This window comes from Rattus norvegicus, chromosome 1, assembly GCF_021556685.1.
Source record: "Rattus norvegicus strain SHRSP/BbbUtx chromosome 1, alternate assembly SHRSP_T2T, whole genome shotgun sequence".
In the NCBI taxonomy this organism is placed as follows: Eukaryota; Metazoa; Chordata; class Mammalia; order Rodentia; family Muridae; genus Rattus; species Rattus norvegicus.
In genome coordinates, this window is record NC_141534.1 from 205,126,052 (window position 1) to 205,141,670 (window position 15,619).

Consider the following 15,619-nt stretch of genomic DNA (forward strand, 5'->3'; position numbering starts at 1 on the left):
AGAGTCCTGCTACACAGTCCTGGATAGCCTAGAACTCCTATGTAGTTATAGTCTCCAGTTCACCACAATCCTGGCTCAGCTTCCTGACTTTTAAGGAGCGAAGGGTTAAAGGTGTGTGTCACACACAGCTTATGAATTATCATGAGCAGGGCCTGGATCTAACAGTGAAGCGCAATGATCGCTTGTGTCCAGTTCTCTGTTAAACCACCCAAGAGTTCTTTTAAATTGGGAGTTGTAAGCCAAAGCAACAACAAACCTACCAGGAACAGTAGATTTTTGACAACTTTCTTGGTTTCTGCTACTGTTAGTGGCCTGTGTATATTCCCTTCTAGAAATAATTTTGGTAACTATGTATTCTGGGAGAAAGGAAGCTGAGCCCTCCAGTCAGAAGCCTAGGGCAGAGGCCACTTGCCCACAAGCTACAGACTCCTGAACGTGGCAATGGTGTTACTCCAAGGTGCTAGTGAGAGGTCCTTCAAAGAAAATCCATCACTTCTTTTTAACAGATCTTTGTAGCGATCAAAGGACATACCTGTAGCAGCTTGGTCTTATAAGTCTATGGAAATTCAAAACTGAAGGGTTTTTAGTTTTTATTTTAGTGACACAAAGACCCTAGAGTCCTCAGCACCTTAAAATGACCTAAATAACACAGCTATAATTTTAATTCTTATCTGGTCACTATATTCCAGAGAAAACATGAATGGCTAGGTGCTATCAGAATGACATTTGAGAAGCCATTGGTCTATCCCAACTCAGCCTGGGCCACACTCCTCCCTGAGCCAGTTCACCCACTCACAGGATCAATGAACCAGATGGGATCTTAACCAAGATTCTCTGGGCACTGAGAATAGTCCAGAGAATCAGGACATCATTGCCACTCCTCTTGGAGGGGGTGAGGCAGGCTGCAGCACCACCAGTGTGGCTTGTGGCACTCGCATGCTGCCTGCAGGCCACAGCTAGTCAAATGTAGAGCTTGATCCCTCTCTCTCCAGACTAGGGAGGGAGGGAGGGAGGGAGGGAGGGAGGGAGGGAGGGAGGGAGAATATAAGTTATTGAATAAGACAATGTCCAAAATCAACTTGGAATGAGGGGTCTTCATAAAGGGCTTTCTTCCCACAGTTTTCTCCCCTGTAACTTCACAGATTTCCTTTATAACCCCACTTGTAATGCCTCTCTCTTACAGACCCCTTCACACATCATGAATCTTTCCCTTATAACTTCCCCTTTGTGACTCTCCCTTAAAACCACCTTCACAGATGTCTCTTATAACTCCCACTCTTTATGAATCTCCCTTACAAAAACCCTCCTGTCACAGATGTCATTGTAAGTCCCTACTTTCTTGGATATCCTTTACGACCCTAACTCTTCATCCACATTGCCATGTCCAGTCACAGCACCAGGGACTTGGACCTGACCGGAGCAGAAAGAATAGAGGATGACAAACAGACAAATGGACAGGAGACTGAGGTTGGGTGGTCTGTGCTCGCTGATGGAGAAACCACAGCACCCCAAAAGTACAGCATGTTTAGTATAAAGTTGAACGTGGAGGTGGGGCTACAGCATGCAGCTGGACAAAGATGCTGGATTAGTACATAAAGACCAACTGGACGAAGATGCTGGATTAGTACATGAAGACCAACTGGATCAAGGAGGCAGGTTTAGCTGATCTTGGTAGGATCAGTGTTCAGACCCTAAATATCTGGCTGGGGAAAGCTCTGGTGGGCATTTTCTGCACACACTATCATGCACACATGGACCAAAAGGGAAGGCTTTGCCATCTTCCCTCTGAGCCCCACTCCCGGGGAGATGTTGCCACTTCTCCATGGGTCTAAGGCTCTAGGATCCTTGACACTCACTCCTGTGCCTATGACAGTAATACTCATTTGCTCAGGACTTTGCTCCCTCTAGCTCTCGGAGGACTCGTGACAGGGCTTCCTCTGCTTCTCACATTTCATGGCTCTTGTTTATAATCCCCCACCCCTCTTCATGCTCTACACTATGACCCAAGCCCTCACAGATCCTCTGTTTACTCTGCAGCCCCCTGGAAGCATCGGAATGCCTCACCTGATTGGTCTGGACTGACAGGGAGCAGCAGTGTTTCCATGGCCGAGCTGACTACAGAGAATGACAGTCGAGGGCCCAGTCATTTGCAGAATGAAAGGGAATCTGCAGGTAACAGTCCTCACCCATTGTGCGTGGAAGTGTAAGAGAAGGAAAAGCAGTGGCCTGACAACTGTGGGGACAGACTCTTAAGTGCCTCAGAACCACACTACTCCCACACTCATTGGAATCCTCAGAGCAGGTGACATGGGGCTGAGAGGAGATGGCTCTGAGTGATGACACATAACACAAGCTGAACTGGGACAGTTAGAGGGGGAAGGGTCAGCAACTGCTCGTGTCTATGATCTTAGCACTTAGAGGCTGAGGCAGGAGGATTACAACTACTCTAGGTCAGTCCAGGCTACACGATAAGGTCAAGGCCAGGCTCTGCTATGCAGTGAGACCTTGTCAATCAAACAAGCAAGCATCAAAACTCCCATGTCAGCAGTCACTGAAATAGACGCCACCGTATGAATGAGGTAGATCAGAAGGAAAGATCACGTGCAAATGTAGAGAGACTGAACATATCTTGAGGAAAGGTCCATGCCTTCATGAGAAACAACTCAGTGACTAAAACCTGACAGAGTGCTGTGCAGTGGTGGCACACACCTTTGATCCAGCACCCGGGAGGCAGAGGCAGATGGATCTCTGTGAATTTGAGGCCAGCCTGGTCTACAGAGTGGATTCCAGGACAGTCTAGGGTATACAAAGAAACCCTGTCTCAGAAAACAGAAAACCATGACAGAGGACTAAAAGATGGCTTGACAGAAAAAAATGCATGCATGCATGAGGACTTTGATTCTAATCCCAGGAATCCATGAAAAGACAAGCAGTCGTGGAAGTCCACACCTGGGAGGAAGAGATAGGGAATTCTGGGGCAATCTGGCCAGCTGGACTAGTCAGAGTTAGTGAGCTCCAGTTTCAGTAGGAGGCCTTGCTTCAGTAAATAAGTGGACAGGGATCATGGAAAGCACTCGATGTCAGGTTAGAGCTTTCACACATGTTCAAACACGTATTTATGTCCACACTCATGAAAGCACACCACACACATATAAATACATACATGTGCAAATAAACAGATAAAAGGCAGCTGAGGGGCAAGGAGCTCAGGTCCTAGGAGACTGCTTTGCTCTGCCTAGGATTCAGAGCTGGAAAAATCAGTTGGAGCAGCACACTACAGAAACATATAAAGAGGCTTAGGTCACAAGCGGCTTTAGGGGAAAGTCACCAAACAAGCTGAGAGATACACGTGAGACCGCTGTTAGGGATTCCACGTGAACTAACCTAACATAGCCTCTGCCTCCATCAGAGACAGGGGAGCCATCCTGAGTCAGGCTGGGAGTGGTGAGCAGGCAAGGAAGCACTCCTGTGCATGCGGGCAAGTGGCTATGAATGAGCCTGAGGTTAATAAAGTCCTCTGGAGTTTGCAGTTGCTGCCCACCAGTGATTTGCTCCTAAGTACTGCTCCCTGGGATCCTGCATCTCTAAAAACACTGTTTGCTTTTTATTTAACACTGAACCTTTTGATGTTTTAAAATATAAGAATAGTAAGTGTCTTATTATTTTAAAAGCTTAGGAGAGCAACTAGCTGTATTATGAGAGAAAGAAGATATAGGCAGAGCAGTCTGTTCAAATAGCAGGAGGTGTGACTTTCCAAATTCACATTTCAGTCTTTATTTACATAAGACTTTTAGAAACAGTGGGTGTAAATATTAAACCGCCTGAGCCTGAGTCAAATTTTATTGAGAGTAACTACAAATAAAAGGAAACTGATTTTTTAAAGTCAGTTTCTGAAATTTAGATGAAAAGAATATTGAGCATTAACCAAAAAAAATTATATTTACATATCAATGTAGGTTTTCTGCTCATAGATTCATTTCCTATGAAACTAAAGGAGGCAAGCTTGGGGAATTAGAAAGGAGCAGAAAACCCTAAGCAAACAGGTACTGTTGTTCAAACATAATATTAGTCAAAAGGACCCAATCAGGTGCTTGAGCTAATTTTTTTTCTCCTTTAAGCCATTCATTCCAGAACACAAGCTATCCGAGTGTCAGGAACTCACACAAATTCCAAATGTGCCTCTGACAGACAGGAGGAGTTGAAAGCTATATCCCAGGGATATAAAGTTGGGGGGAAGAAAAAGAGCCAGCCAGTTGCAACCAGAGAGGCAATTTAACCACAGTGGGGGACAATTCTCAAGGAAAGTATGACCTATCTGCATCCTAGGGTATATCTGGCAGCCATGGGAACCAACCTAAATACACTGAATTCAAATTACTGCATGTTGATCAGAACCACAGCATGCATGCAACAGGATGCTCTGCAGACAGACAACAGAGTGTAGCAACGCACACCTCCATGCAGGAAGCGCAACACTGACGTTTGTTTTTGCAGTGCTCTGATGACTTCAGCTACTCAGATTCCTGTGAATGGCAGCTAGCAGGGTGCCAGGTCTGTCTGGTGCAAAAATCAGTGCCTGTCATTGTAAAATCCAGCAGCCAGTCAGCTGAAGACGCTTGTAAGTTATGGACTCAATCTTTTGCTCATCAGAACAGCAATTCACTTCTCTGAAGATCTTTAGGGGGCAATCTCTGACACTCAGACTCAGCCACAAGCTCACTCTCCTGGTTTCTATGTGGAATTTAAATACAGTTCTATTTTATTACAATATTGAGATTTCAAATTTAAAATAAAAAACCCAAGAATTACAGAGGTTATCAAAAACATATTAACTTGTTCTTAGAGTAAGTTCAATATTAATAACAAAGGCATTATTATGCTAATATATACTTTATGATATTCCACCCTACAGCAGAGGCTGAGAACTGACTGGCGGTCTTTGACCTCCCTTTACTTTGAACCGATGGTGTGAACACTGTGCTTCCTTCAGAGATCCACAGCTTATGCAAAGTTTATGGAAACCACTAGAAAAGTTATGCAGAAGAGGGAACACTCAATGCTGATTGCCACTGAGATAATTTAAATAAGGTCACATGTCTTCTCCATGATGACCGTCATGGTCTATATTGGAGCCTGGCAGAGGGTCAGCTTCTTTCCCTCAAGGTTGCTTTCTGGTCACCAGCACTCCATGAACATTGCTTTTTAGGAGAAATTTAAAAAATATTTATAATTTCTATTTCTGAATATAAAGCCAGAACATTTTTTTAACCTCAACAGAATACTAAGAATAGCTCAAACCAACCTTTAGCTTTATTTACATGTGCCATTTCTCATGTATGTAATTACAGATCTTATTGACTGCTTTGCAGATGTGATGTTTAAGAACTCTCTCACTCGTGCCTCAGTGAGGTGACACTTACAGATTCCCCCGCGATACATCTCAGGCAAGGCTGGGCTGAACCCCTTCCACCGTTCTGCAGAATCTAGAAAATGAATCACAGACATACGTGTTTCAGTCTAGGGATAGTCACAGTTTTATTAAATAAATTCTATGAGCTCACAGTAGGTTTGCTGGCAAGAGGGACATACCATTGAGCTCAGCCTCTCCTGGCTACACTCTGGTTGTGGTGCAGGCAGGACGAGTGGCCTTGGCTCCTGGTCCTCTGTGCTCCAGGACAGCAGGGCACAGGTGGTTAGTAGGTGGCCACTGCACTCAAGTCCACCTGCTTCTGACCTCCTGCACACCCGTTTCTGAAAAACAAAATTTCATTTCAGATGACCTCAGACTACATATAGCACTGACTGAATTTACGTTTGGAAAACTTCAGCTCCAAAAACAGACCCCTGTGAAGGTGGGAAACTTTATAGACCATGTATGGAGATGCCTTTCAGGACTAACAGCCATCACTTACGTTTAACCTTGTTAGTTCAGCACTGTCTGTAGTTACTTGCCTTGATAGATTTAAAATAGTCATTTTAAACAATTTTGGCTGAAATTCTGGTAATAAACTATTGTGACTGGTTTATTGAAAACGTACCAAACCTATAAATTCTGTTCAAGAAACTACTTATATGCTTCAACACATCTTGCTTAGCATCGAGCTGCATTCACTCTTAACGCAGCACACATGGCTCACTTGTGAATAATTCTCTTACTGGCAGGGAAGAACAAATTACTTTTATTGATCTCAGAGACTGCACACACAGCCTGTAACCAGGTAATTTGGGGGAAAGGTAACATTGGTTTTTGCATCCACATGAAGTAAAGAAGGTTAATTACAAAGGTAGTCAGTTCTTCAACACTTCAGAAGAAAGTATCATGTTCTAACACCCCAAGACACAGTCCTAGAGCCATCATGCTCTGGGTGACAATCAGGAGGACCCCTGTAAACACTCACCAGGTCCAGGGCCAGGGCCAGCATATCCCTCCTATAGCCACCCAGAAAGGCCTATTTCTGGATACCTCCCAACTCAGAAAACATTTCCTACTATGGTCTGCTGCTCTCCAATGCCTATACTCAGTTGTAAACCACTGTCCTTGCCAAGAATGAGTTTCCCCATTGGTGTTTATTATCTATGGTATTATTTATTTAATAATTCCCAGTGACTTTTAAATTTTATTTATTCATTAAAAGTTTCAAATATATAGTGAGTTTTAGTCATTATCATCTATATTAGTTATTTTTGCTATAATAAAATAATAAAATTATATATTTTCTATATTTCTATTTTTACTTTGATAAAACACCATGACTAAGGCAACTCAGAGAAGAAAGCATTTGTTTGAGCTTACAATTCCAGAGGTTTAGAGGTTATAATGGTGCAGCAAAGGAATGGCAGTGGGAGCAGGAAGCTGAAAGGACAAATTCCTTTTTGTTTTTTGGTTTGTTTTTTTTCAAGACCAAGTCTAGTCTCAAACTCACAGAGATCTACCTGCCTCTGCCTCTCAAATGCTGAGATTAAAGGTGTGTGCTACCATACCCAGCTTTCATATTCTTTATCACAAGCATGAAACTTGGAATGGTGTAAGTCTTTAAACTCTCAAAGCCTGAGCCCAGTGACACACCTCCTCCAGCAAGAACACACCTTCCAATCCTTCCCAGAGAGTTCCACCAGCTGGGGACCAGGCATTCAAACTTAGAAGCCTATGAAGAACATTCCTCATTCAAACCAAGACATTCCAATTCATGGCTACCATGGGCTTGTGGCCAAATGATAATGCAAAACACATTTAATGCAACTTCAAAAGTCCCCATAGCCTTTCAGTTCAACACTGTTTACAAGTCCAGTGTCTCTCTGAGACTCAAAGCAATCGCTTAACCCACAATTCCCTGTAAAATTAAAAAGCTAACCACCTACTTACAATGACATACAATGACACAGCATATAATGACACAGAATAAAATATACATTACCATGTATGTGTATATGGACATAGTGAGGAACTCCGGGATGAAAGCAGGATGGAAACCCAGCAGAGTAAACTCCAAATGCTGTCATTTCAGGTAAGATGTCATAGGGCTTAGATGGCTTAGCACCACCAGCTTTGCTGTGTGCAGCACCATCTCTTACCCCACACCACCTCTTCCACTGCTATCAATGTTCTTTGGAAAGAGGTCCCCTTCCAACTTCCATGTCTTTGAGGGTATGTATTGTGCAATTTTGATTGGGTTTAATTTAGTTTGCATGAGCATGAGTAGGAAGTTGTTACTGAGGCACAGACAACTTGTTAGTGGGCACATCACCAGCAAACATGACACTTCTCCCTCTACCCCATCAGTCACCATCAACTCCGTCAAGAGAGTTGGTAGAGATATTTCCCATGGGTACATGGGACTGACTACTAGATTTAACACAGGCACACCCAGAAGCTAACCTAATCTAAATAATCCCTTACAGGTGTACCTAAAGGTTTTTCTGATGCCACACTCTGTCAAGTTGACAATCAACACTAACCATCACAAATACCAAGACAAAAAGTAAAATCTGAGTAGACAGGGCCTCTACCATCACATTAAGGAAGGCACACGCTATGATCAGGACTTCTAAAAATGGAAGACAGGCTCAATACTAGGAGAACCATGAACACCACTCATATGTTAGTTCTCGTGAGAAAAACAATGGCACAATTATCTCCAGAGATACTAAACATGATTTGAAACTAAATCCCGGAGTTGGGGATTTAGCTCAGTGGTAGAGCACTTGCCTAGCAAGCACAAGGCCATGGGTTCAGTCCCCAGCTCCGAAAAAAAAGAAAAAAGAATGAAAAAAAAAAAAAAAGAAACTAAATCCCATTGATGACAAAACAAAACACATTCTTACTGAAACCCAGGATCGCACACCAAACCAGCCACAAAACCTTCAACCTACAATTTGTCCTGCCTGCAAGGTGTGAGTGTGGGAGGAGGTGTGTGTGTGGGGAGAGGGGTGGCATGGAAATTGTGGGAGTGGTCAACCAATGATTGGTCCAGCTTGAGACCCATGCTGTGAGAGGGAGTCCACTCTTGACACTGCCTGGAGGGCCAGGACCCAGAGGCTAGACAGTCCAGAGATCTAGGATAGAACCTAACATAACTGACAATTCCTAATGATATTCTGCAATGCTCATGGATTGGTGCTTAGCACAACTGTCATCAAAGAGGCTTCTTCCAGCAACCAATGGAAACAGATGCAAAGACCCAGAGCCAAACATTAGGCAGAGCCAAGGAATCCTGTGGAAGAGAGGAAGGAAGGATTGTGGAGCCAGGGGCATAAAGGACACCACAAGAAAAGCCACAGAATCAATAACCTGGGCTCATGGGAGTTCAGAAACTGAGCCAACCACCAGAGAGTCTACCTGGCACTGCCCTCTGTAGGGCAAGTGGGTCATGCCACTAGGCAGATGTAAGAACTGGCAAGGCTGAGTGAGCTCGGACCTCAGGAATCTCAGAGATATGAGACTGGCAGGAGTGAAGCTGCTCCCTCCCTGTCTCTGTACCCACTCTGGAAAACCACAACACCCTACTGAGAGAACAACGGGGGCCGGGCTGTCACTGTAAAGTAGCACCTGGAATCCTTTCCAGTGCAAATAGAGCATCGCTAACATCTCAAACTCAGCCAATGGGAAACATCTGCTCCCTAAATCCCATCCTACTCCCCAAGGTTTATATAGTCCCTGTCCTTACTAAATAAAACACACAAGTCATTTCATCAAAGATCATCTGTGAGTGGCTATTTTTACTGAGCTGTAACACTTGGGAAAGAGTTCTCTTTCCCAAAACATTCATTGCTGAATCTTGAACCCACTTGACTGTCGCCTCCATGGTAGCCGACAAGAGACCTAGTACCCTGGCTGCCTGGCCCTCCCAGGCCACCCAAACCTCTTCTTTTCTCTTTTAAGAGCTGTAATACTCCTGACAACATTCACAGCCAGACCAGAGCCCTGTAGAACTTGTCTCCGGCTCCACCTTGTTCTCCTGGGTCTGGTTTGGCATTAAGGCCTCTGATGCTTGAGGGAAGCAGGCAGTACAGTGGATGACAGCCCATATTTTATAGCTTGGCCTTGTGGGAATCTCAAAAGTAGGAGCCAGAGCTGTCTCTGCCTCTTTTGCCTGCTTTTGGGACCCTTTTCCTCCTACTGGGTTGCCTCCTCCAGTCTTAATACAAAGGCAGGTGCCTGGTCTTACAGACAATTGATAGGCCATGTTTGGTTGATATCCATGGGAGCCCTGCCCTTTTCTGGAAGAGAAGTGGTTGGGGAGAGGGGGGGAACTGGGAGGGGAAACTGCAGTCAGGATAGAATATATGAGAGCTGAATAAATAAAATAAATAAAATATTAAAACAAAGAAAAGCCTAAGCTAAACGGAGCAAGGATGTACATGCTTTGAGGTCTTCTTTCAGTTTTAATTTACTTCTTACTTACGTGTCTGTGCATGTGTGTCTGTGTATGTGTGCCTGTGTGAGTTTACATGCACCTCAGGCGTGCAGGTGCAGAGATCCCCTGAAGCTAGAGTCATAAGTAGCTGAAGCTCCAGAGGGCTGGGCTATAGGCATGCACTGTCAAACCCGGACCTAGAGAATTTAACATTCTTTGGGGTGGGGTTGTTTGGTTTTTTTAAAAAATAAAGGCTTATGTGGCTGCCCTTGAACTTGCTACGTAGCCAAGGATCCCTTTGAACTGATGGTCCTGCTTCGGCCTCAGCAGTGCTGAGAATACAGGTGAGTGCCCCATCCCAGCCTAAAACACTCTTCAAGGCACAGAGTACATAAGAACTAATTTTCAAAGTCTCCTATTCTTAGACAGAATGACCTGAGACTACAAAAATGAGAATTCTCTCTAATTTAACTCAAAAATTCTACCTAATCCCTGCAAAAGTACCAACAAGCTATAAATATTTCATGAGTAACACAGAAAGTAAAGGGCACAGGGAAGAAGCACACAGCCAGAAAGGAAGAAGGGCGCAGCCAGAAGCACCCAGAGAAAACCACTCTGGACATTAAAACACACATGACTGTATAATGATATCAGGTGGGGAACTGAACTGTGCAGAAAATAAAAAGGCCTTTTTAAAATTCATTTATTGTATTATATGAAAATGAGTGTTTTACCTACAAGTTTGCATATGTACTATTTGTGTCCCTAGCGCCTGTAGCGTTCAGAAGGGGCCCTCAGATCCCCTGGAACTAGAGTTATGGTGCTTGTGAGCTGCCATGTGGGTGATGGGAACTGAATCTGGGTCCTGTGCAAAAATAAATACCTCAACCACTGAGCTACCTCTCCAGCCAACCCCTTCTTCTTAAAGACAAGGTTTTGCTATGCATCCTAGGCTGGCCTTAACTCATAGCAATCCTCCTGCCTTAGCCTCCTAAGTGCTGGGCTAGAGAGATACATACCATCATACCTGGTTGACTTTTAAATACAGTATAAGTTATCTGGATAACTGGGCAGCCATTTGAAAAAAAGAAACAAAAACAAAGAAACAAACAAAACAACTAACTAAAGCTTTACCTGATATTCATTCATTCATTCATTCATTCATTCATTCATTCATTCCAGACAGTCTCAGTATGTACCTCTGGCTGTCCTGGAGCTCGTTATATAAAGCAGGCTAGCCCTCAACTTGAATAGATCCACCGGTCTCTGCCTCACAAGTGCTGCGTTTAAAGCTGTGCAACTACCATTCCTGGTTTTGATATCATATTTAAAAATAAACCAATGGAGCTAGAGAGACAGATCATTGGCTAAGAGCACTGACTGCTCTTCCACAGGTCCTGAGTTCAATTCCCAGCAACCACATGGTGGCCTACAACCATCTGCAATGAGATCTGATGCCCTCTTCTGGTATATCTGAAGACAGCTACAGTGTACTTTATATAATAAATAAATAAACCTTAAATAAAAATTTTTTAGAGGACCCAAGTCAATTCCCAGCACCCAGAAGGCAGCTCATAACCATCTGTAGCTCCAGGGGATCCTATTTCCTCTTCTGACCTCTGCACATACAGATATGCATACAGGCAGGCAAAATATTGATATACACTATATATATAAATTAAAAAATTAAAAATCAAATGGATCAGAGATCTAAATATAAAAACTGTCAAGTGTGAAGAATTGTATAGTCATTAGAAAAAAAGAAAAAATAGTCAGAGTGGCTTGTTCCTTAACCACAGTATAGGGAAAGATTTTCAAAGAAGGCAACAAAAACAATACTGGTATGTCTAACTAGATATAAACTCTAGATATAAACTAGATATAAAGCTCATTAGAACAAAGCAAAACAATACAGTAGGTCACAAAGCCCTGTGATGCCAGCAGTAGGAGGCTGAGGCAAGAAGACCAAAGGAAGTTCAACTTAGAGTACACATGAGCTACAGAGCAAGACTCTGTCTCAAAAAATTAAAACAATTGCTGGAGAGATAGCTCAGCAGTTAAGAGTACTCTCTGCTCTTCCAGAGGACCTGAGTTCAAATCCATAACTTCAGTTCCAGTGGACTCAATGCCCTCTTCTGACTTCTGCAGATACTGCACACATGTGGTGCACAGGACATACACAGAGGCAAAACAACCAAACATATAAAATAAAAATTAAAGGAGGGGGAAGAAGAGGAAGAGGAGGAAGAGGAGGAGGATGAAGAAGAGGAAGAAGAGAAGGAGGAAGAGGAAGGGGGGAAGAAGAGGAAGAGGAGGAAGAATAGGAGGAGGAAGAAGAGGAGGAGGAAGAAGAGGAAGAGGAGGAAGAAGAAAATATTTGGAGCACACTGACCTCACTTGGGAAACTCAAGAGCTGAGAAACAAGTCATGCATGTATATGTGCACGTGTGCGCATATGTACTGGTGCATATTTGTAGTCTCAGATATTGGGAGGTAGGGACGGAAGGATTAGGAGTCAAGGCCAGTCTGGAAAGTCTCAAAAACCAAAAGAAAAAAATTAGTGGTACCACCTCCATAAACAGACAAACAATTTACAAGCAAGCTATTAAGAAGCCATCAAGGGCAGAATGCTCAAATAAATATATCATTTCAATGATTTTTTTGCCAAGTTGATTATATGATGAAAGGCTGGGCATTAGTGGGCACATCTTTGGAGGTGTAGGTGATGGTGTTCCGGGAGAAGACTAGTTGAGGGGGTAAGCTAGGCCCTGAAGGTGGGTGGCACCACTCTAAGGCTGAGGTCCTGGACTGAAGAAAAAGGAAAAAGCAAGAAGTGGCTGAGCACCAGGATTAATCACCCTGCTTCCTGTGAATGCAGCAATAAGAACAGTTACTAATACATTTGTATTTAGAACAAATAAAGGTAATATCAAAATATCATCTGTCATCATTGGCTTGGCAAAATTTTTCAAATGTGGCACAGTCTATAAAAAACAAACCTCTTCTACAGTGCTGGCAGGAAGAGGGCCATATGGTGAAGTTAGGAGAACCCAGCAACTCTCCCTTTAGCGATCTATACAAGGGCATATCCCCCACACTGGAAGCGGCACCTGCATGCAGCTCTCACTGCTGTTCTGCTTATACTGCAGAACACCTGCTTCAGTCTGCATAGCCCTGCAACAGGGGAGAGCGGCTGCATAACATGGGGTGTGAACAGGCCTGGGGCCCTATGCTGAGCAGACAGGAGGAGGTGCTGAGCCTGTGGCCCACACTGTAATCACAGTAGTGAGAGGCTGAGAAAATGGAAATCATTGATTAGGGACTAGCCTGGGCTAGATGCTATCTCAAAACAAACAACAGCAAAACCCCAAACCCCAACAACAACAAAAAAAGGAGAAAGATTTATACAGAGGAATTTATACTAATTTCTAGAATATACTGCTAACTGTAAGAGAAAAGAATACACAGAGCTCTCTCTCTCCTGTAAAGAGATCACAAGTAAAATACCTTAGACTGGGATATGGAGAGAGCTCATATAAAGGGCTTGCTCTGTGTGAGGTCCTAGCTGTACCTTAAGCATTATGAAAAGAAAAAAGGGACATACTCACTCACCCATCTGTGTAAAAGGAAACAAAGTTACAGTTTGAACAGGAAATGCCTGCTATAGGACATGCACAGGTTTCCAGCTAAAGGAACTGAAGGGCTAACTGGATCCTGATCTAAAACCAACTGGTTCATAATGGCATCACTGGAGGCAGTGGGAAGAGGGTATGGAAATGATGCCACTGGTGGTGAACTGGTAAGGAAATACAATGAAAGGACCAAAGCTAACATTACCATGATAAAGTAGTAGGTACCAGAGAGACAGGGGCACTGGAACTAACTACTGCTGCCTACCTCTCCTGGGTACGACAGCGGAGGCAGCAGACACACAGATGAGTGTGCATGCATGTATGCGGTATGACAGCGGAGGCAGCAGACACACAGATGAGTGTGCATACACGTATGCGGTTTGACAGGAGAGACAGCAGACACACAGATGAGTGTGCATGCATGTATATGGTATGACAGCGGAGGCAGCAGACACACAGATGAGTGTGCATGCATGTATGAGGTATGACAGCGGAGGTAGCAGACACACAGATGAGTGTGCATGCATGTATGCGGTATGACAGCGAAGGCAGCAGACACACAGATGAGTGTGCATGCATGTATGCGGTATGACAGCGAAGGCAGCAGACACACAGATGAGTGTGCATGCATGTATGCGGTTTGACAGGAGAGGCAGCAGACACAAGATGAGTGTGCATGCATGTATATGGTATGACAGCGGAGGCAGCAAACACACAGATGAGTGTGCATGCATGTATATGGTATGACAGCGGAGGCAGCAGACACACAGATGAGTGTGCATGCATGTATGCGGTAACAGCAGAGGCAGCAGACACACAGATGAGTGTGCATGCATGTATGCGGTATGACAGCGGAGGCAGCAGACACACAGATGAGTGTGCATGCATGTATGCGGTATGACAGCGGAGGCAGCAGACACACAGATGAGTGTGCATGCATGTATATGGTATGACAGCGGAGGCAGCAGACACACAGATGAGTGTGCATGCATGTATATGGTATGACAGTGGAGGCAGCAGACACAAGATGAGTGTGCATGCATGTATGCGGTATGACAGCAGAGGCAGCAGACACACAGATGAGTGTGCATGCATGTATGCGGTATGACAGCGGAGGCAGCAGACACACAGATGAGTGTGCATGCATGTATGCGGTATGACAGCGGAGGCAGCAGACACACAGATAAGTGTGCATGCATGTATATGGTATGACAGTGGAGGCAGCAGACACAAGATGAGTGTGCATGCATGTATATGGTATGACAGCAGAGGCAGCAGACACACAGATGAGTGTGCATGCATGTATGCGGTTTGACAGGAGAGGCAGCAGACACAAGATGAGTGTGCATGCATGTATATGGTATGACAGCAGAGGCAGCAGACACACAGATGAGTGTGCATGCATGTATGCGGTTTGACAGGAGAGGCAGCAGACACAAGATGATAGTGCATGCATGTATATGGTATGACAGTGGAGGCAGCAGACACAAGATGAGTGTGCATGCATGTATATGGTATGACAGCAGAGGCAGCAGACACACAGATGAGTGTGCATGCATGTATGCGGTTTGACAGGAGAGGCAGCAGACACAAGATGAGTGTGCATGCATGTATATGGTATGACAGCGGAGGCAGCAGACACACAGATGAGTGTGCATGTATGTATATGGTATGACAGCGGAGGCAGCAGACACACAGATGAGTGTGCATGCATGTATGCGGTTTGACAGGAGAGGCAGCAGACACAAGATGAGTGTGCATGCATGTATATGGTATGACAGCGGAGGCAGCAGACACACAGATGAGTGTGCATGCATGTATATGGTATGACAGTGGAGGCAGCAGACACACAGATGAGTGTGCATGCATGTATGCGGTATGACAGCAGAGGCAGCAGACACACAGATGAGTGTGCATGCATGTATGCGGTTTGACAGGAGAGGCAGCAGACACACAGATGATAGTGCATGCATATATATGGTATGACAGCGGAGGCAGCAGACACACAGATGAGTGTGCATGTGGATGCACCTGTAGTTGTTTCCAGTCTAAGGACAATGAGCTGTGTAGAGGTCAGAGGACAACTGCAGGAGAAGGCTTCTGTCCTTTCTCCACGTAGGCTCCAGGAATCAA

General features: G+C 44.4%; 1 protein-coding gene across 2 annotated transcripts in view; it reads right to left on the reverse strand.

Annotated features, from left to right (window-relative positions):
* The window catches only part of C1h10orf143 (similar to human chromosome 10 open reading frame 143), a 36,597-nt gene that overhangs the window by 6,421 nt on the left and 14,557 nt on the right, over positions 1–15,619 (reverse strand). The window contains exons 2-3 of one of the 2 annotated variants that reach the window (XR_015683066.1): positions 5,590–5,751; positions 5,303–5,483 (exon numbers count right to left, since the gene is read on the reverse strand). Coding sequence is in view for 1 of the 2 variants with exons in the window: in NM_001401704.1 (NP_001388633.1) it covers positions 5,421–5,483; positions 5,590–5,751 (225 nt within the window). In the remaining variant the exon portion in view is untranslated. 2 annotated transcript variants of the gene reach the window in all.